General features: G+C 42.3%; 1 protein-coding gene across 28 annotated transcripts in view; it reads right to left on the reverse strand.

The window, feature by feature from the left end:
* The window catches only part of GRIP1 (glutamate receptor interacting protein 1), a 598160-nt gene that overhangs the window by 213930 nt on the left and 361843 nt on the right, over positions 1–22387 (reverse strand). For 4 of the 28 annotated variants that reach the window (XM_070621995.1, XM_070621984.1, XM_070621975.1 and 1 more), the window contains exon 1: positions 12441–12870. The exons of 23 other annotated variants lie outside the window; for them this stretch is intronic. In XM_070621995.1, coding sequence (XP_070478096.1) covers positions 12441–12678 — 238 coding nt within the window. In that variant the 5' untranslated portion in view covers positions 12679–12870. Of the gene's footprint in view, positions 1–12440; positions 13230–22387 lie in introns of those variants that run through there. One more of the 28 variants, XM_070621994.1, reaches the window with a different exon arrangement.

Consider the following 22387-nt stretch of genomic DNA (forward strand, 5'->3'; position numbering starts at 1 on the left):
TAATTACATATAGTAGGCCATTAAACACCATAACATATGTATCCATTCTACTGTTCAGTGGGATCCGAGTTGTTGTGTTAGCGTAAACGGTGCTGCAATGATCAGTATTGTGCAAGTCTTTTGGGCCATATGTCATGCATTTTTGTTGGGTACAAAGCTAGGAGAGGAACTGCTGGGTCATACGAAATGTACATGTTTTGCTTCAGGAGATACTACCAAGCAGTTTTCCAAAAGTGGTGGTGCCACATTGTGCTTCCATGAGAAGTGTATGAAAGTTTCAATTTCCCCATATCTAGGGCAACGTTTGATAGTGTCAGTCTTTTTAATTGCAGTCTATTATTCTTAATATGTCAACTTCACATAGTACCTTATGATATATTCTACATAAATTGAGGGAATCAGCAGCCCTATACTTCCCTCCATTTTTCTTTCCTCCATAAACCTCCAAGCTTATCAGGTACATAATTATATTATAAAAATTTATAACATTTACATTCTCTTTTCTAATTTTAATTTAGTTTTGTGCTTTCTCTGTACAGATAGACTATAAAAATGAAAAATCCAATAAACGACAATTATAAAATTATGATTATATAAATACTATTCATTGCAAAATAAAATACTGTGATGGGCTCCCTAAAGCAGGAGACGCAATTCCATGATTACTAGATCTGTGCTTTTCATTGGAGAATTTTCCAAGTAGAAGGTCAAGTTCATTCTCCAACAACTATAAAATGACACATTTTACATTGCTTCACATTTGGATTTTTACATTTTGGTCCAGCTTTTGTACTCTTAGGGTTTCTAATTGCCTTTCTTCTTCTGTTGACAAAAGAATAATTATATCTCTACTTCATTGTTAATTTTATCCAACTTATTAATTGTTATAAGAAATCCAAGTTCTTCAGAAGATGTTATTCTTCAGGCTCTCCATCTCTGTTCTAATGTGGACTGACTGCTCTTTACTACATAACTGCCATTCTGGGATATCTTTCCACTGCACTCTTAAATTAGATCCACTGCTTCTTGGCTTTTACACTTTTGTCTTTCCTAGATTCCATATATATATTGCTTAAGTATATTCTCAAGGAGTTTTTTCTAAAAGGGTATGTTGGATATAAATTGACTTAATCATTGCATGCCTAAAGTGTCTTCATTTGATGTCAACCCTTGATTGATAGTTCTAGTTTTAAAAATACATCTTCTCAGAACTTTGAAAGCATTGAAATTGTTTTCTAGGATCTCCTGTTGATAAAAGGTCTGACACCAAGTTGATTATCATTCCTTTGTAGGAAGCTATGTTTATTTCTTTTGAGAAGCCCTTAGAATCTTCTCTTTTTCATAATGTCCTAGGATTTCAAGGGAATCTGTTCAGGTCTTCCTTTAGTCATCCTGCTTAGGGCTCAATGGGCCCTTTTAATCTCAAAACATTCTTTAGTTTCAGGAATTTACATCAATCATATCCATTAAAATTTCTTCTCCCTTTTCCCCTCTGTTCTCTCAGTGCCTTTTAGGTGACTGTAGTGTCTTTCCAATGGGTCTTCCATGTACCCACTTTTTCAATTATCTGCCTTGACTTTGTCAACATTTTTTTAGTGAGTATTTATTTTAGTAGTCATATTTCTATATTCTAATAATTCTGTATATTTCTCTTTGCCCCCTTATCATTATAGCTGGTCTTGTTTTATGTATGTAATACCTTCTTGAATGTTCTGAGAATGAGAATTAAGTTAGAATTTTTTAACGTGTATCTTTCGTGCCTGAATCACCTCTTCTTTCATCAGGTCAGTTCTTAGTCCTCAAATGTCAGTTAGTTATCAGTTTACATTTATTACTAAAGAACTAGGTTGCTTAATACAAGAGCGAGTGTGAGTTACATAGATGTTTTCAAACTCAACCCTCCATCAGAAAGTAGGCATGAGAGCTGGCAGGCTTTACAGGAAGGCCTCAGCTGGGAACACACAGCACGGCAAGCAGGCCTGTTAGACTGGCCCTCGCCAACTCAACACCAAAATGGGGAGGGCTCTACTCTGAGGGCCATCATCACCGCCAATTCAGGAATTTCTTAAAAGACTGGTTTTCTAGTTTTAGATTAGGGAAGAACACCATCATGGAGGGTGATTAAAGGGGGTGACTTCCCCAACTGTGCCATCCTTCAAAAAAATCACCTTACTTTCTACCCCCTTCTTCCTGCTCTCCCAAACCAGCACACATTTGGAGCCTCTCTGTGGCTCCGCTGTCAGGACACGAGCCCCTCCTCTCCCCTTTTCTTGCATTTGCTCTGGACTTCAATGTCTTGCTTTGGTGTGTCCACTCTCCATCTTTCAGACATTCCTAAAAGTTTCTGGTCTCTGGATATCTGTTCCTCCCATTTTTAGAACTGTCCTTTTCACTGTCTTGCTTTGGGATATAGCTGAGGGAAGTTTTTGGTGAATGCGTCTTGAGCTCCTAGCCTTTGGGAGGCATATATTAAAAACAAACAAAGAAATATCATCTACATAAAACTATCATCAGAGATTAACCCTCTTGAAAACTGTCTTGATTCTGGGACTTTATAACTGAATTTACACACTTTATGAACCAAATTTCCCAAAAAAACATTTAGAAAACAAAGGCAATGAGTGAAATTCATTTTTGATCTGCATGAGGTCACCCAGCTTTAGAGAATGGGAAAGACTCAACTCAATCAGAAACTCTGTGGGGTCCTAGATATTCCCCAGAATGAATTCAATCGGGAATTTTGTCATGCCGAATTTAACAACAGTTTATCCTTGAGCCTCTCGCTCCCCGGTGCTCTTCCTGGCCTCCTGCCAGTATCTTCCTCCAGACCTTGGGAAGAGGAGGGGAAGAAGGAGGGCCCAGAACACCCTTCTCGTTAAAAGGGAAATGGGGAAATTAGCAGGGGTTAGAGGAAGCTAAAGCTCTTTGCAACAGACCTAAGGCTCACTTCCTCATGTGATATGAAAACCCGAAAGAATTTTCAAAAATCAAGAGCTCTGGCAAAAGAGAAAGAGCTATCTGAAACATTCCAATCCAGAGCAAACAGTGAGATTGGCTAACCCAGGAGATCTTTATGTATTACCACTATCCATTCAACAGACATTTATTGGCATTTTCTTTGCACCAAATACTCTGTACGTGCTGATGCTATAATGATAAGTAAAGCATGTACACTAACTTCAAAGAATTCATAGTCTGATGGTTGTATACAGATAATTACCATCCTACTTAAAGCATAAGGAAAGACATCTACACAGGTTTTATGAATATATACATGTATTTTAAAAACATATAGGTATGAATACATATTCAGTCATGTGTTGGTAAATGTTTGACTGGCTTTCTGGAGCTTAGCGGGAAGCCCTGATTTATAGCATTTGCCAATTTCCATAGTATGAATACTCATCTCATAGTCAAGTTCAAGCTACCACTGTGATGTCACTGAATGCGGAATTGGTAAGAGATGTGCAGCAGCACATACTCCACAGTATTTCCACCATACTGGTACCCTAGACTTCAAGAGTATAGACAATAAAATGTAGTAAGATAATAATTAGGAAGTGATGAATTTTGAGTATTTATTATCTTTGTTTTTAATATAATTTAATTGCCAGTTTATATAAAATAATACTTAATAATAGAAATGTTTAACAACCAGCTCACAAAACTCTTGAAAATTTAACCGTTGGCTCTTTTAAACCTGTACAAGGTGGCTCCAGCATGCAACTACCCCCCCAACCCGGGGCTGGGGTGTCAGACATGCTGCAGGATACAAGTGAGGGTAGAATCCTTTCCCAGAAGCAGGTCCATGCCAGTTAGAAGTGGAAGGAGAAACGTAACAGAAGGAAAGAGGGAGTAAGGAGAAGAGCTGATGATGCCCAGAGAAACAGGCATTCCCTGTATCTCAAGCAGCCCACTGTGTAACTCTGCTTTGTAGCTGCGCTCTCCGAACGGTCACCTTGGCTTAGAGGGGAGGGAGGGGAGGTGTCAGTTGGCCCTTAGCTCCTGGAATAGTAAGGACAGGAAAATCTCATGGAAATGAAACATTCCTTTCCATCCCTATCTGGACATTCCTTCTAGTTTATGCTCATGGGGCACTTGCTCAATGGTCCACTAAACAAAATGATACACCGGGAATCCCCATATTAGCAGTGGTGCTCACATCAACACCCGGCTGGTGGCCAAGATTTCTTGAGTCTCTACTGGTATTCCGCGGAATGTGAGTGACTCAGGAGTCCACAAATGGTTGAGAGAATTGTCATTTTTAACTATATCTTAAAACTCTTATCCAAATGTATATACTCAAATGTGCTACAACCCATATCATGCTTCTTTTGATTGCAGCTGACAGAAAACCTGGCTCTGATTAGCTTAGGTTTGGGGAAACTTATTGGCTAACATAACTGAAGAAGTCTGGGGAAGAGCTCAGAGCTCACTTGAGGTAAATCTTGACCAGAGCCTCCAGTGGGGACTGGGTGTCTCTCTTTTGGCTCTATTTCCATTTTCACATGGGCTCTGCCTTCAAAGGCACAGGAAGACTCATCTACTCGATTGCCGCCTCCCAGCAAGTGAATACAATGCCTAGGCTGGTCTCTGGCTGAGACACGTCTGATTCCAAAGGCCCGGTGTGGCGTCTCTATGAAGCTGCCTACATAGTTAGGTCAGTGGCTCCCAAACTCGTCTATACAGTAGAATCACCTGCGGAATTTTTTAAAAATTCCGAAGCACAGGTCATACCCCTAGTCACTTAAATCACAGTCTCTGGGGTTCATGCAGGTGTCATTATTTTTTTAAGGTCCCCAGGTGACTCCAGTGCTGAGACAAACTTAGAAATCCCTGGATTAGCAAATTCATAAGAATGTGAGTTATTAGCATCTCCTTCTCGTTTACTAAGAAAGTCAAGTTAGGTTGACTTCCTTAATGTCTACCTCCAGATCCTTCTTCTATGCTTTCCTGTCTCTACAACATGAGAGTCCCTCTTGCTGGCCCAGGCTGGCATCCATCTGCATCCTCCATCTGCATTCAGTCCTCACCCCCCCCACCCCCAACCCATCACCCTGCCTGGATCTAGCAATTATCCCCCTCTGGTTTGCATCTGAAAGTGTCACCTCTCTGTTGTTCTTTTAAATAACAACAAAAAAGCTCAGCTCTCTCCTATCCCATAATACCCTTCCCTGTTCCCTGCGGCCCCACCCTTGTCCCTGAAGCATACAGCCTGGCTGGGAGCCTCGCCTCCACTGTCCACCCTAGCAGAGAGGTCTATACCACGGCCTTCAGGGATGCCTAAAAGCCTTATAATCTGGCTGTGGGCATCACCACTCTGCGGAAACTGCTCTCTCAAAGGTCAGCAATGACCCAGATAACAAAACCGAATGGCTGTTTCTTCCTCACTGAAGGCTGCTCTCTCTGCTGTTTGAAATATCATCCTTGCTTTGCTTTTAGGATATTCCAACATCCATATGCTGCTTCCCTGTTTTTCTTCCTGCCACCTTTGTTTGCTTAAAAAAGCCTTTAAGAAAATGTGTGGGATATGTATCCTAAACACAATTCTCAGGAAATACATGCCAGGAGACATTAAAGTGGAAATGCACTAAGGCAACAATTCAAAACAGAAAAAAATCTTTAAAGACATTCAACGTCATCATTTATTAGAGTGAAAATTTCGAAACAAACTAGGGAATCCTGTTAATTCTAGTAATCCACACTATGCAATACTTCAGAGATAGCAACATTATCCTGGGACAAGTGTGTACTAACACGCACAAATGGTATAGTTTTAACAAGAAAAAGTAAAACAAAAATACGTATTACACATACAACTTCAACCTTTATTAAAAAGCACACAGAATAAATTGGAAATCAACTTGTCCCTCCCCAACTTCCCCGTTTCCATGACAATAACGGCAACATATCTTTAGTGACATCAGATTTTACCTTTTCTCCTAATTTATCTTTGTTTTGAAAATCGGGTAGAAAATTTCCTTCATACAAATTTCAATCAGTGTGCTTTGCTTCCTATGTTCAGCTATTTAATAATCGAGTTTGAATTATTAATGAGAAGCTTTTTCCCAATTTCTAATAGCTCAAGAAGCTTAGTCTGAATTTAGGTGGTCATCATTGACTGAGAAATATGAGACCATTTTGTTTTTATCGCTTTTGTGATGCCAAGGGCAAGGTTTCTCCATGCATCTGAAAGGTGAAGGAAGACCCTTCAAGAAGCTACGTGTAATAAAGCTCAGGCGCATGGTTTTTCTCTTGGAAACATGTGGTACTGAAGCTTTAATAAAGCAACTGCAAAAGAAAGTGTGCAAAAAAATATTTTCCTCTGTAGATTTAATAAAGCATGGATTATTAATTTTCAGTTTAACATATAATTCTCATGTATATGGGAAAATAATGCCAGAGACTACATGAAAGAAAAAGAGAAAGAAGGATATAAACATCGACTGCTCCTTTATATTCCCAGAAATTTTCAGAATACTATATTTTGCCTTCTCTCAAATAGTGGGAAATTACCAAAAATATGTTTTCTGCCAGAATAAAGTGAACTTACTAAGATAAAAATTCAAATAAGTTGATTGCAGTAGAAAATTAAAATTAAACTAGTTTCTTATAGCTAAACATGAGCATGAAACCATAGAAAAGTTTTCACAAGTGATTTTTAATTTCTAGATGAGGAAACTGAGATTCAGTGAGGAGGTCTGATTCTTTTTTCTGCCACACAGGTGAGGACAGAGGAGCTGGGACAGTAGCACAGTTGTCCTACTCCCAAGTGAATTGTGTGCCCCACAGCATGTGGGTGCTGAGGGCCTGGCCATGCGCCGCCTTGGTTGATTTCTCTTTAATATTCTAGGTGGGCGGGTGTGTGTTTCCCATCTCCTTCTCCTACTCTAGGAAAAGTGATGGCAAAACTGAAACAGTGGACCCCATTTCCCCAAAGTGTATGAGTTAACACATTAGAATGCCTATCCTCAACTGGTCTTCATTTTCCCAGCAACAAACCAGCTTTTCCTTCCTGATCAGCCACAATCATATCAGAAGGGTATGGACTCCTTCTTGTTCACAGGAGGTTATATGCGGGATAGCCAAGTGTTCCATCAGAAGGATGGGTGCCTCCTGGAAGGAGGTAAAGCATTTCTAGTATGTGATTCCCATCCAGGGGATGGAGGAGAAATAAACCTGCAACGATGATGTCTAGCCAGTTTTACAAAAGGAAAGCTTCAGACTACTAGGAGTAATGTGGTCCAAGCCCCTGTTCAATGTAAACCGCCTCAGAGCACTGGAGTAGGAGCACAGCAAGAAGTCCATCCCAGTCAGTACTGTCAGCAGCACTTGGAGAAAAGCAAGATCCGCCTGAGATCTGGTTGCAGAATTCTCCAATTCAGGTGGGATCTCTATTTGTAAGAGAAATATGTCCTGTGCCCCAGCAATAGATCAAACTGAAACAAAATAAGACAATCTTATTGTGAAACAACTTTTAAGTGCATGGCATTTTTAAAAGTATTTTAAAAATAGGCCTGAATGATAAAGAAATAAACTAGGTTTCATGACATGAAGTTAAGAGTGGAGGCAAAGGAGAAAGGATATGTTTTCAGGTGAGAATTGAAAAGGGATGGAGAATTAATGAGGTGGAGAGTTACAGCCACGTTGTTCCAGATGGCAGAACCTGACAGAGGAGGCCAGTGCGGGTTAGCAGAAGGAAGGAGGACGGGGAGACAGGAAAAATGAGGTTCAGCAGAGAGAGAGCATCCTCAACCCAGATGATAATCAATTCTGAATCGTATCAGAGAGTAGATGAGGAGCCATTAGAGGAGAATGCTGGAGGAGCCGGGAGAGTGACACAGACAAATGGCAAAGTGCAGAGGGACCTGAGCAGAAAGTTTGAGGCTATCAGAAGAGGGGCTATCATGTTCAGAACAATGACATTGAACTCAATGACAGATATACAATCCCTTGGATTAAAAGAATGCTGCAAAGGGAGGAGATAGGAAACATTCTTCCTCTTCCATTAAGACAAAAAAATTAAACGTATTGTTGAAGGTGACTGAGATTACACATAGAAAATGAATTTCTGAATAGAAAAAGTTTTAAACATTGGCTAAGCGTCCAAGAGTTTAAAGGGACTCAGAGGTCACTTGAATAATCCTTTGAAAGATTATCAGACACATTGTGAGATTGTTCTTGTTGGAGAGAATGAAGAATAAGATTGCTGGCTGTCTAAGGTGGCCGAGTTTCAGTCCTCTCAGGAGACAAGTCCTAGATTAATGTCTGACCTTCCCTTTCAAGCACAATGATTCTATGATTGGGGCAGTGTAAGGAAAAAGGACTGAAAGGAGGGGAACGTGGGTATGATCAGAACAAAGCCTTTTAATCCTGCTCCGTGTCAGTGGATAAAGGAATGCCCATGAATGCCCAGGTAGCAGAAAAGAAGAAAGGCTATCGAGGATGGGAGGAGAAATCAGGAAGGAGAAAGAGAGGCAGAGAGAAAGAGAATGCACAGGAGGGGACAGTCAGATGCCAGCTACAAATGTTCTACTCAGATTGCCCATTGGGATGCAGTCAACAGGGCTGCCTGCGGTAAGCTCATGGGAGAGGCAGGAATAGTTCATTCTAGGCCACATGTGTGTTTGGGAAGAGAGAGGAAGAGAAGGCAAGAAGAAAACAAAATGATGCTCAGGCAGCTGTAAGGAATAATTTTGAAAATCCGTACTGAAATACAGGCAGAGATTTTTGGACATGAGTTTTGAACCAGCAGAGAGAAGACAGGAAGATAAAGTGAATGGTGACAGAAACCAAAAGGTGACTGGAGCCAGGGTCCCTGTAGAACGTTAGTAAATATTTACTGGTGATATTGTCTGAGGATTCAGCAAAGCTTGTGAAGAGAAAGTGCCATTGCCCGTGGGGCATGGAAATTCAGATGTCTGAACTAAAGAAGGGGCAGCCGAGAAAGAAGCAGGGGCACCCCTGTCATCATACAGAGAAGGAGTCTTTGCACATCAGGCCAACCAAACTCAAGGAAGAAGAAATGACACAATCAAGGCAAGAGGAAGAGTGCAAAGCCGACAGAAGCCACGGCAATATATTCCCTCCTCAGAGGACATCCTCGCTTCTCTGGCTGAGAGCAGGCCTCTCGGAGGTAAGCAGCTGAGAAGCCAGGTGCCAGGAGGCCAGCTCGCCTCACTCACGGAACTTCCTTTGTCAGATGTGGCTGGAAGCTGAGAAAAGGTTATTTTTGGCTTTGGCTCCAAGGCTAGGTAACCAGCAGACAGTCTCATGGTGGAGGGAGGGAGGAAGGGCAGAGGCAGAAGATAGCGTCTGTTCTCTAGATTTCAATATTTGATGTAAAACAACGCTTTGGATGGTGTCGGTCTGTGAGTGGCCCAAAGTTCCTGTCTTCATGGCAGGGACAGGCCTTCTGCGTAAAGGTTATTTTCTTGTTCTTGTTCTGCCTTGGTCGGGGGCCGGTAAGGCACACAAATTGAACAGTTGCTTGAAGCCTTAAGAAGGAAAAGGACTCAATTCTCAAGTCTGAGAAGTGGTAAGTTCACCTAAAATACGTTCCTCCATAATACTGGGGGTCATGCCTCTCTGTGGGGCGATCAGAGGATTTGTCTAAAAAATGTACATTTTATAGATGTTTTAAAATTGTTTCTCAAATAAATTAAAAAATTTATTTATTGTTAAAAATATATTGATTTAAAAAGGCTAGATATCCCTATACAATGTCCCAGTCCCAGATTCTAGTGCAAAAATGGCAGTGCCTGGCACACAGAATGGGTACTCAACAGACATGTGTTAAGTAGACAATAGATGGACAAATGAAGAAACCTTAAAAACAAGTAAAATTCTAAGAATGTGGGTGTGTATAGAAAATAGTCTCCCTTTAATTGCATCCTTTTCTCCTTAAGGGAATTAAAAAGATACTGCAATTGCCATACTGCTCTTTCTTGTGGGTGACATCAAACAAATAGCAAGGTAGTTTCAGCAACAGGAGTAAAACTCCCCCCCAGCCCCAAGCTCTGGGTAAAGTTCTGGCCGCAAGGGGTCTAATAAAGAACTTGAAGCACTGGCTAAGAGCTCACAGAAAATTCAAAAGTCCTGCTACTTTCAACCAGGCAAATCCAACTCATTTTAACAGTTACTGTATGCCTGCCTGTGCAGGGCACTGGGGTAAATATCTGGACGAGGTGTGTTAGGTGCAGCCCTCAATGAGCGTAAAGAAATACGTGTGTTTAGCGGGTGAGGGTGAGGTTTAGCGGGTGAGGGTGAGGTTTAGCGGGTGAGGGTGAGGTTGTGCGAGCTGTGTGGGTGGGGGGATGGGACAGGAAAGAAACTTCACCCAAGTGCACATCCACATACTACTCCTCTGCCAGTAAAAACAAACAAGGGGCATTTCAGGTTGTAATCACCTATATTTCTCGGTTTCATTATTATAGTCTAAGAAAAATAGCACCACGGGGAGGGGTGGGGTTCTGGAGCTCAGTGAATCCACTTCAGACCAACAGGTGGCACTGATGGGCCTTGAACTCTGAGGACCGTAAAGCGGGGTGGGGGAGGTGTTGCATTACTCAGGCACGTGCCCGCCCTGCATCTGGACATCCAGTCAAACACAGAGGAGCCAAATTAAGGCAAATTGATGCCATATGGAGATTTTATTTTAGTCATCAATTAGCAGTCTTCAGCTAAATACCAAATAGAAAAGAGCAGATATAAAGATTTTGAAAAAAGGACGTATCAATACTCTCCTCATGGATCCAGATTTTTAGCAACTATCTTAGTAAACATGTCTATCTCCTTTAGTGCAGGAGATCAAAGCTTCCATAGGACTCAGAAAATTGGAAAAAGTTTAAAAATATTTAAGAATTAAAAATTGCTTGGGTTCGCTCTCATCCTAGTATGTAGGATTTTTAAAAGAATTTCCGATACACATGAACAGAAAATATTGATTGTTTCATGACTGCAATGTAGGAGGAACACCAACTTCTCAACACCAAGTTAAGCCAATGCTAAAATCAGCTAAGAAAAGAACTTCTTAGAGTAAGAGTCCCTGAGAGTCTCAGTCCAAACCATCACATAAGGATCATCTTTTAACAGTGATTCATAAACAGAAATTGTACATTTGTACCAACTGCAGAGGATAAAGTGAAAACAGAATTTACTGCCCCATGTAACAGCCTAATTTAACATGGATAGTCTTTCCTGTATTTCCCTCAAAGCCTCTTTTCGAGGGCTGGCCCTGCTCTTCAAACAGTTTGCAAATGTATTCAGGAAGTTGGGCTTTAGCATTTATTCTCTTTCCTGTTATTGACTCAAGATCTATTTCTCACTATGTGCTTTGTGCTCATTCTTCTGCCAAATAAAATATTAATTGCATTTTTAGCTGCACTGCTGGTGATCGAAGAACTCTGATATGTCAAGCTAAAGTGATAGAAATAGCATCCATTAACATATTTATAGGTTCAGAACTTCCAGAGCATAATTACATCCATTAATTACTTGACAGTACTCTATAGTACAGGTTAAAAAAGAAACGCATTTGCAGCTATACACTTTCACTCGGAGTGAGGAGTTTTTTTTGTTTTGGAATAATAAATTCTCTCTAAAGAAGATTTTATCTAAAGGAAATAAGGCAAGGGGACTCACATATCTGTACGCACCTAAGGCAGGATTTTTAAGGCAACCATTCCCTAGCTTTGCAATAGAATGCATGCAAAGTAAACGAGATGATATCGATAGAGTGATTTCAAAGAAAAGCATATTTTCAATATTACAGAGAGATTTAATTAATATTTTAGAGTTCTAAGAGAGACTATCTCAAGCCAGTAATTCTCGATGATAAGCTAGAGACGAATGATTTTTACTTTCAAATAAACTTCTTCAAATATCACGTAGGACCAAGCATTTCAAATTACCTACATTTCTGAACATGCAATTCTAACACGTAAAAAAAATTAAAGCTGTCCTGGGACAAAGCTCACAAGATGCTGGAAATTAATAGAACAAACAACGACTCTGTGGCTTCACCAGCTGTGCGAGTCCTGAAGCGGCCAGCTGCATTTAGCACACGTATCATGGAGAGGACAGGATCACACACTTGACTCCTCTTGACCAGTTAATCAGCATGCAAAAGGACGGTTTCTCCTCATAACTTCAGCCCCGGACCCAAACACATGTTCTTTTCAGCAATGAATGAAGTCGCCAAGAAAAAAAATCACACAAGCCGGGTTCACGTTTTCGGCCACAAACACAAGCAGGATGTAAGGAGGGGAAACAAGCCGAGGCTACCTGTACGTATATATATCTATACATCTTTCACTGAGTTCTTTGTTGCCTGACAATAAATTGTAAAGGCAGTCATATTTGAAAGGAAAACCCATGAAACTGTGTTTATAGGCTCCTGCAACAGACTGGCTGAGTGAATAACAAGGAAATCACGGTACCTTTAGTAAGTCGCCTCAGAATTTGACAACGGCATTTAAACGAGACAGCTATCATTCTTGCTCCCTGCTTTCTGTGGCAAAGTGTACTCAGGGCTCTGCTCTGGTGGCTGCAGCGGCAGCATCTGAATTCCTTGCGCACATACCAGGAGAAAGGTAGTCCCAGCGGGGAGTGACAAAGCTTAATTCCTCTTGGCTGATGCAGAGGTCCGCTACATGTCATCTGGCAAAGCTGTGTCATTCACCACTACTACCACCCCTGCCCGCACAGCCTCCTCCCCTGCACAGCCACAAAGGCTTAAGTGGGGCTGTTTCGATAGCAACAAAGCACCAAATTGTGGAGAGCAGGGACGCGCTGGGAGAGGAGCCATTCTGTAAATCTAATTCTGAGCACCGAGCGATGCCTTCAGTCTCAGGCAAAGGGCTCCGTATTGCAGCCGGTTCAGCCACCCCCACCCCTTGCCATCTCAGCATCCAGACAGTGTGCTTCAGGTCGCATGGAACAGGAAAGGCACCTGGCATGCTTGCACTCTTTCTTTAGGAGGAAATGTATGTATCATTTGGAGGGAGGCAGTTTCCCTTGGGGATTCAGGAGAGAATAATATTCTTGCTTATAGAAGGGAAGCAGCCCTCTGATTGAGTCAGAAGGACCTACTTGGCACTTCACAGATCCATGACCGTCAAGACCGTCTAGGTTTAGCCATGAAACCCAAGAAGCGCCGAGGGAAAGGCTCAAGCAGATCTCATCAGGCAGATGGAGTCCCAGCCTCTTAACCACCCTTTCCAAAAAAGGACTTGGCTGGAAAGCAATACAGTCAAGACCGTTTCTAAAGATACCAGGAAAAAGCAAACAACGCCAAGTATTTCTATTTTTAATGTACCTTATTATCCTATTTCCCAAACAATCCTGCCCCAAACCATTCTTCTCATTACGCAGATAAAACAGTCTTGCAACAGAGTAGATACTTGAGTATCTGCTCCAGTGGAGTGAAGAGCAAATTAGCAAAGCCTTCCCAATCCATTCACAAAATGACAAGAAGGCAGAGCACACTGCTTCATCTGCCAGCACCAGCCTACTCACTAGATAGTCAATACAAATGAACATTTGGCATGGAATTTTAATCAAAAGCAAAAAAATCTCCCACGGGAGGGAAGACAAACATTCAGAAAACCAAGAAAAAAAACTCACGGTTGGCCAGGAACTTAAAAAAAAGATTAGTCAATTAGTCAAAATGAAAAGATACATCACTGTCCAAACTATTTGATTAATATTTCTAGGACTACATGAATTATTCATACAGTCTTATTCTCTACTCTAAGGCTGTAAAAAAAAAACTTTCAAGCTGGTTTCTGAAATAACTTCCACTCTTCCACATTTAGTGACAGAGCTTTCTCCTCTTCATTCCTAAATTCCATATTAAGTCAAATAATTTCAATCCACTGATATTGAAAGGCATATGCATTCTATTTGGGGTCCAATTGAAAAATAATTTCTGTGTGAAAAATAGCTGAATATCGTAAGCATCTACTTTAAAGGTTTTTGAGAAGAACCGAGTCCTCGTATGAGTATGTTCTAAAAGCAGTCAGCCACCAGGAATCAATAGGAAAGGATATTAAATGGATTATATTGCAGAATCAAATATTTGCAACTGTTGCAATTAGCATAGATCTGTTTCTGAATTTCAACCCATTTCATTTTCTTCTCTAGGGTCATCCTTCACAGGGTTTTAGCCTCTTTGATATTTTTTGCTTTAAATAGAGATGTACCTTAGTGCTAGAGAATTGGGTTATTTCTTAAAGTGAGGTTAATATTTATAGTTAGCTCTTTAAAAGATCCTACCCCAAATTTAACACCTTTCTTTAAATCCAGGCACTCAGAATATGCAGTTGTCAAACAGCATTAGAAAACCTTGTCCGTGGAACTTCAACACTCCAGCCCATTTTATTAATATCTATTCAAATAAAACCCAAAATCACAGAGGAATCTCTTGCCCCCTGCTATTATGCCTACTCAGACCTAATCTGCTTCTTCCTTAAGGCTAAAATGGTCAAATAATTCCTCTTTTATTAGAATGCTCAAGTTTTCTTAAAGCTTTGTCCTCTGGTCCCAAGAAAGATCTTCACAACTACTAAAACGTCCTAATTTTTTTGGCAGGAGAAATAACCCATCCTGGAACCCTTTGAAAGGTTCCTGAGGGCTCAAATTAGGGGAATTTTTTTTTTTCTTTGGATTTTGTGGCTGCCAATTCATATATATCCTATGAACCAGCAGGCTCAGCGTCAGGAATCTTACAGAAAAAGAGCCATCCTGGGGTAACTCTTTTCCAGGAAACGAGGGAATCTGCCATGCGTTCCCACTTTCTTCCATTTTTGGCCTCTCTAGTCCTCAGAGATTTCTGTGGGGCCAGGCCCAGCTCAGTCTTCTTGCCGTAGGCTCCTCCTCCTCCCTTCCCTTGCTTCCAGCCTAGCCGCAGGTCCTGAACTCTAACGCTGGCAACGTGCCTTCCAGGATGCAAGTTTTCCTATCTCAAAATTTCCCAACCTGTAGGACCAAGATCCCAGGTGGCCAAGGCAGCTGGGGGAACTGGACCACAGACTCCTAACACAAGCCACCACGGGACAGAGTCACCACTTCTCAGCCACCAGATTAACACAAGCATGTGTCTTTGGAACCCTGTAATCAACCACATTAATTTCGGTGGCTCAGCTGTCCAGACAACTCAGACTTAACAACACGCTCATTGAGGGTCACCAAGTGGGGACCATGGAGATATAAAGCAGGCAACATGCTACAAAATATATATATCTGAGTACGCTCCAAAGTGACCTGGAGAAGAGCTAGTTCATTTGATTTACCCCTCTGTGAAAAACACCCTCGAAATAGGAAAACATGGGCTTGCTGGATTCAGGGCTGGTTATTCCCTTAAAATGACAATTCTTATTTCAAGCTTTCTTTAAAATATTAGTTTTCCTAAGATATAATACAAGTACACTATGTTTTTTATATATATCTATAATTTAACGGATTATAAAGCACTTTCACACATAATGCATCATTGGAGCCACTCTGTTACAGGTTTTTGTTCCAGATAAGGAACCTGGTTCTCAGCGCATTTTTCATCAAAGTCGCTCAGCTAGTAAGTGGTAAAGAACAGGAAAAAATCCAAGGCTTCTCACCCCTGCTGAATATTCCTTCGATTCCTTGCTTTTTTACTGCGTCTTTTTTCCACTGATAAAAAATGTGGTCCTGATTATAGGGGAAAAAATCCAATTAACAAAGAATCTTTAAGAGCCCTGAGGAGGATGGCAGCAGACAAACCTGGATTGCTGCCTTCTCCTCCCCTCATCCTCTGCCCGTGCCCTCACCCCTCTGAAGCACAGCTGATGTGTCCAGAACCACGGTGACCAGAAGGAACCAGAAACCAGAGGCAGTTAAGACAGGTACTTCTAGGTACCAGGCCATTATGCACCAAGTGTTTACCAAAGGAAGCCATTTGACCAAGCAGCTTGTCCATTCTGACTGGCTGGTGTCTCTGTCACGCTTGTTTTTAAATATTTTGAATATCACTGCCAATGACAGTATGGTACTAATTTCATCACAGGATGGGGGTGGGGAGTGTGGCTCCTGCAGACTGGCCCCAGGGTTCCATTATATTTTCAGAACCATTCCACCACGCCATCAGCAGGTGGGACCACACCCCCACACCCACATATCCACACACAAGTTACCTCATTCTGCTAATTTTCTCTCTCCTTGATTCTCCTCCATGGTATTCATTCTTCTATGTCACATCTCCGCCCCCGAAATAATCCCTGCTGTTTACAGATTCTTCTAATTCTTAACAAAAAAGAATTATTATAAACCATAACTTTCCTGCCATATACCTACAGGCAGGAAATTCATTTAAAAAATAAACGACAAAACAACAGGGTTAACTCCACAACTGAACACCCCACTATTTTATATCATTAGAATCAACTTGATTAAGTTACTAAAATAACTTGTACCTTCTTCAGCTGATTTAGCAAATCTGTTACAAAATACACTTGACAGATCCCATTTCTTTGGTTATTTATTTAACTATTACCTTTCTTTTTCTTTGAATGCAGTTGATTCAAAATGCTTAACATGTTTAGGTCATTATTTAAACAGCACAGGACCCTGTGAATTTGGCTAATATTGAAGATACTAATGTCGTCCCTCACAGTTCAAAACTGCCAGGCCCATCCCGAACACAGGGGTCACGGAGGTCTGAAAATGTGACCATTCCCCTTCTAGCTCCTTAGGGACAATCTCACTGACTCAGCTTATTATCATCTCCAGTTTCCTTCTCAAAGACGTTGAAAGCAACTGGGAGCCTCAAACACATCATCATCCTGGGGCCCAGGGTCTGTCACTTCATTCACGGAGCATGTGACGTGAGACCCAATACCGCGTCAGGCGGCCAACAGCACTTCCCACTGCTGAGCGGCAGCAGGGAACCACGACAAGGAGCAGAAAAAGCAAGACCTCATTTGATGACGAGCTTCTTCGGGTGTGGAGAGTTGATGTAATTGCCCAAGACAGGATTTATTAGGCAGTTTCTACAAATATTTCATGAGAAAACATTTCTGTAGAAGTAATGATGCCCTTTAGGAAATGTCATCAGGATATGCTCTTGCAAATCTGGGGTGATTAAAAATCACTTAGTGGTGCTGAGCCTCTGGTGTGCTGTGACACAAAGGGAGGGACTCACGTGCATCCCATGCACTATCTGCTTATCCAGTTGGGGCTCCGTGCCCTTCTCGGGGTGGAGGGAAGAGGGTTGCCTGCAGTGAACATGAGAAGGCCAGGGAAGCTCCCACAAAGGTAAGAACCCTAGAAATGTGTCAGCCCAAAGCACCTAGTGGGAAATGTTAAAAGAAAAGACTACGGAGAAGACGAGAAATGCAGTACAGGAGGAAACCCACCAGAAGTCAGCCCCCTAAAGGCCCACATCAGATCTGACTCCTTACGGAGGCATCATGTAGAGTGAGGACGGTGTCGTGGCCCAAAGCCCAGGTTTTAGCCATACTTCCTGGCTGAATGCTGTTACTACCACTAAATGGCTGTGGGACCCTGAGCAAGTTTCCTAACCTGTCTGTTCTTCATCTGTAAAACAGTGAAAAATCGTTTCTAGGCTTAAGGCTTAACAACGTTATTTGTATACAGTGCCGAGAACAGAGAATAGGAAAAGGTTTTGTTAGACACCATATATTTGGTGTCATATAATCTGGCATTTGGTTACAGAGCCCAGACTCCCCGATGGGCATTGGGATGAAGAGCTAAAATGCTTCCTTTTCCGTGAACTCTTCCATGATCGCAACGGCACAAAGTGACCCCCCTCCCTCAACTCCCACAACATCTCCTCGCTCTCAGGCCCCTTCCTTCTCCAGCTCCCAGATGACGGAGTTCCCCCACACTCGGGCACAGCATCCTGTCTCCCTCTTCAGCGTTTCTTGACTCCCAAGGCTGTAGCAATCATCTCTCTGCTTTGAATCCCAGATCTCCATCCTCAGCCCCATTTTGCTCTCTCATTCCAAAACCACCTTCCCTGATTCTTGATTCCCAGGTCTGTGGGCGCCCTTCACAACCATCTCAAACTAGACTTGAACCCAACCTGGCTCCTCATTTATCCCCACAGGATGCCTGCTCCTCCTCCGGGAACTCACTGGCGTTGGCACCTTTTTCCTCAGCAGTCCACTCCTTTCCAGGCCACTTTTCGACCTCTCTAACACACTCCCATTCTGACCCCAGCATCTTTGTCCAACCCCATGTGGTCTCTGCGGTGGGAGTTTCCTCTTACAAACACTCACTGACCACTTTGTTCTAGGCACTAAGGCTCTGGGCCCTCCTGGGAATACCTCCTACCTCATCCCAGAATCAGTGGCAACACTTGTTTTTATTTTTATCCATAACTGCGTAGTTCTTTGGGGGCAGCATCACTCTTCAAATTTTGTAGTGCTAGTCAAATTTGTTCTTTTTCGGGCTAAATGAAAGAGAACTTTCATATAACTAATCTCACGCATTAGGACAACATACAGCCCATTATGTCAAATACTCATGACCAACAATTTGCACATCACCTGGAAGATAAATATGTTATCTGAAGAATAAAGAAAAGTGGGAAATCCAATAAGGAGAAGTTCTAAAGTCATTATTGAAATTAAAAAGACTAACTGTAGGCGCACAGACTAAAGCTGACTTAAAGGATGTCTGTTTTCCATACCCCCAGGAAACACAACTAATTCAAAGGCCCACCCATACGGAGTGGTGGCGTGCTGGACACCAGCTCAGACCAACGGAAGAAATGAGGTTTCTAAAGGAGGGCTGGAGGAAGCGGTTATTCCCAGTACCCCCACACCCAACCTAGTGCAACCTATTTTCTCCCAGATCACTAAGCATCACTCAACACATTATTTTAATTACTTGTTTATTGCTTGCCTTCTTCCACTTGAAGCTTTTTTGTTTTTTTTAAAAATGAGGGCAGAATTATTTTGTCAATTCTGTTCATTGTTTAGAACTGTCCCAAGCACATGGCCAGTGTTCAATAAATTTCTTGTTGAATAAATAAATTTGGGGAGATGTCCCTTCTAGTGGATTCTTTTATAAGCAATATCATTTCTAAAGCTCCTCTACAAAAGAAGTCAAAAACTACTTAAAAAAAAAAAGCTCTGCCACTTTAAGTGCATATTCTTCCAAACAACAACATGTTTCTTGAAAACTGCCTGTTTGTGGAGGAAAGATGTGGCACGTACCCAGCCTTCCAGAGCACACCTCTCAGATTCATTCCTGGGGCTTCTGACAAGATGATTCATAAGGACCTTGTTCCCCAAATATGAAGAAGTACACAACCCAGCTAGATTTTCACTGAAGTCAGAAGCAGCAAGAGCAACAAAGAAAAAGGCAAAGTAAAAGATACTAAAATTAAAAAGGATTCTCTCGAGGCTTGGCTCAGTGAATGAAGAAAGCAGCAAATACACAGTCATCCCGGTGGTAGACTGTGACCCCAAATCATCCTTACGGCCTGGCAAGGATACAGTGTATCTCGGAAGTAACGGGATGCGTCTGTTTTAAAAAGTTTCCATATCCAGCAACACAAGGCTAAAACCTTTGTAATTCTGTCTTCCATGGGGCTTTGTACTACAACAATTAAGCTCTAACTGATCTTGTTGCTGCCTCAGCTGCTATTCCGACACCTTTTGTTTTGTGGAGATAGGAGTTAAGCTCTCCATAGTAAGCATGCGTGCTTCACAACACACAAACTACAGCAAAAGGCTCCTCAGTTCTAAGACATTTACTCATTCAACTACAACTGAGCTGGCCTTATTTTAAGGTATGTTACAGATGCATTAAAATCTAAAGAATTTAAATAAAATGAGGGAGAAGTAAGTCTTGACATAATTATCATATCTGATACAAAGAAGAGGACAAACTCCTTCACTCCTTTAAGCCATGGGTATCCTGGGTCATTAAACACATGCAACAGTGACAAATGCCACCACCCACTAGAATATTTTAATCAAATAACACTGAAATGACGGTGCAAAGTACAAAAAAGGCAAATTGAATCCAGGAAATAGGATGGCAGAACTGAAAGATGTCTTAAGGAGTCAGCAGTCTCAGGTTTGGGTTCGGAGGCTGTTGTAGACTGGCCATTGATGAAAGTCCTGGGCACCTCCTGCATGCCAGCCACCGCCACGGGCCCTGCAAGTATGAAGGTGAAAAAGACGCAATCTCTTTGCTGGAAAGGGCATTAGTAGGGGGAAATTTCAGCTCAGAACACTATACCCACAGTCCAGAATTCCAACCTACAAACTGTGCCACTGCTTTACAGAAAATGTTTATAAACTACTATGTCTGTGCAGCATCAAAGCCCCTCCCCTTTAAAGAGGAGTAACACCTTGGTTTCCTTTTGAGGACCCAATGTCAGTCCATGCGGTGTGGGTGGGGCAGGCACTCCCTCCAACTGCCCCCCGCTCAGGGCTGGGCATCAGGTCTGACCAAGGGGAGCATACCATCCCCTTAGCCACATGGATTGGTCCAGAAACAGGCAGCCATACAAGTCAGGCTGATGAGATGCAATCCCAGGAATTTTGCTAGAACTACTGCAAAAGGAGATGATCTCATTCCACCAAGAATGGTAGGTTATACACCTGGAGCTGCCACCTTATCACCACTTTGGGAGATGCTGTCTTTGAACCACGCCAAGACAGAGGAACACAGAGTCAAGGGATGGAGAGTGACAGAGTCCTGGAGATGTTGTTGGAACATCTGGATCCATCCATTCCTGAAGCTGTAACACCCTGGACTTTTTAGTTATATGTGTCAATATTGCCCCCCTTTTGTTAGCCCAGTTTGAGTTGGGTTTCTGACACCTGAGATCAAAAAAGTCTTGACCAATACTCTTTCTAAGCTTCAGATTCTTGGTCTGTAAAACAAGGACGTTGTGTCTCTAAAATTCCTTACATTCTAGTCTGCCATTCTATTACATGGAGTTCTGCCGTTCTATTATGACACTGAATTCACTCATCTGACAGGGCTGCTATGGTGATCAAATGAGATCATGAATCAGAAAGCACTTTGTCAACTGAGAGTGCTCTAGAAAGAGCATGAGGGTTTATGGAAATGGTAATATCCAAATATGTATGTATGTGTGTGCATGTGTTGTGTGCGCATGTGTGTGTGTGTGTGTGTGCGCATGTGTGTGCGTGTGCATGTGTATGGTGTGCATGTGTGTGTGCGTGTGTGTGTGTGTGTACACTGAAAAAAAGTTAGGGGGCTCTGGAGTCTGCCTCGTTTGTAATACAGTTATATGAGAAGCACAGACTCAGAAAACAAGGAGGAGAAACGTCTTGTCCTTCTGTGCTTCTCTCAGAGGAAACCCACATTATCAAATCTCAAAGGTTTCTACTAACCATATCCTGTCTTCCTAAGCTCATTACCATACCCCAGAAGAGCCCTTCTCTCCCACTTAAAAAAAATAGTTCCCATTATTTTTCACTTTTTTCACATAAAAATAACATTAAAGGGTTCCTTGGGGATGTTTTGTAAACACTTTCAATCACTGATCACTGACTCTGAGGGCAAGAAAAGTCAAGGTGTCTCTTTAAGAGGAAACAGCCCTCCAAGAATTCCTAAAGGGGAAAAGGGCTCTGCAAAGGTGGAAGGAGGGCAGAAACGAGGAAAGAGAAGAGAGAAGTCGGCGGAGAGGGTCATTCTAAAGTGGGTCACTTTCTTTCATCAGGCATCTTCTTAAGATCAGGTCCGTGAGCCCCCTGCAACCTGGCAAGAGCGGGGTGGGTTTGGGGTTCTGGCTGCACAGTGGGGTGAGTAGGTACTAGAGGGCAGTGGAGGGTCAGAAATGGGAGTGCAGGGCAAGGGCGTCTGGCTGGAACTGACCGGGTGACCAAACTGAGGCCAGTGGCCTGGAGATGACCTCAGTCCAGCTTCCCATCATGAGACAGAGAATTAACTTGCAGCGGGCCCTCAAAGTTCTTATATGGCTTATGACAAAGCCTGTGTCGACAGTAATGCAAGGATTTACCTGACTATCCAGTGACAGGAGCACAGGTAGAGAGCCACCAAGAAACTGGGGGTGTGGAGAAAGCCAAGGGGGAGATGAAGTCAAGGAAAGGGGGGAGGAGGTTAGGGGCCCTGGGTTCTGGCTAGAATTCAGAGAACCTGTCAGATCAACTGGTCATGATGACTCTCGGCATCTTTTCCATCATCACCATCATTGTCATTGTTAGGAGCAGCAGTAGCAGCATGGCTGGCACTTATATGGAGCTCCCTGTGTACTGGGAATGGTGTCAGCCTAGACATGCATGTCCTCACTGAATCTCACAGAAAGCCTGTGCAGGAGGAACTATCAGTCCCCTCACTGTGCAGTGGACGGAGTGTCTTCTAAGTGCCCACTGCGTCTTGGAGC

Source organism: Equus przewalskii, chromosome 5 (assembly GCF_037783145.1).
Source record: "Equus przewalskii isolate Varuska chromosome 5, EquPr2, whole genome shotgun sequence".
Taxonomy (NCBI): domain Eukaryota; kingdom Metazoa; phylum Chordata; class Mammalia; order Perissodactyla; family Equidae; genus Equus; species Equus przewalskii.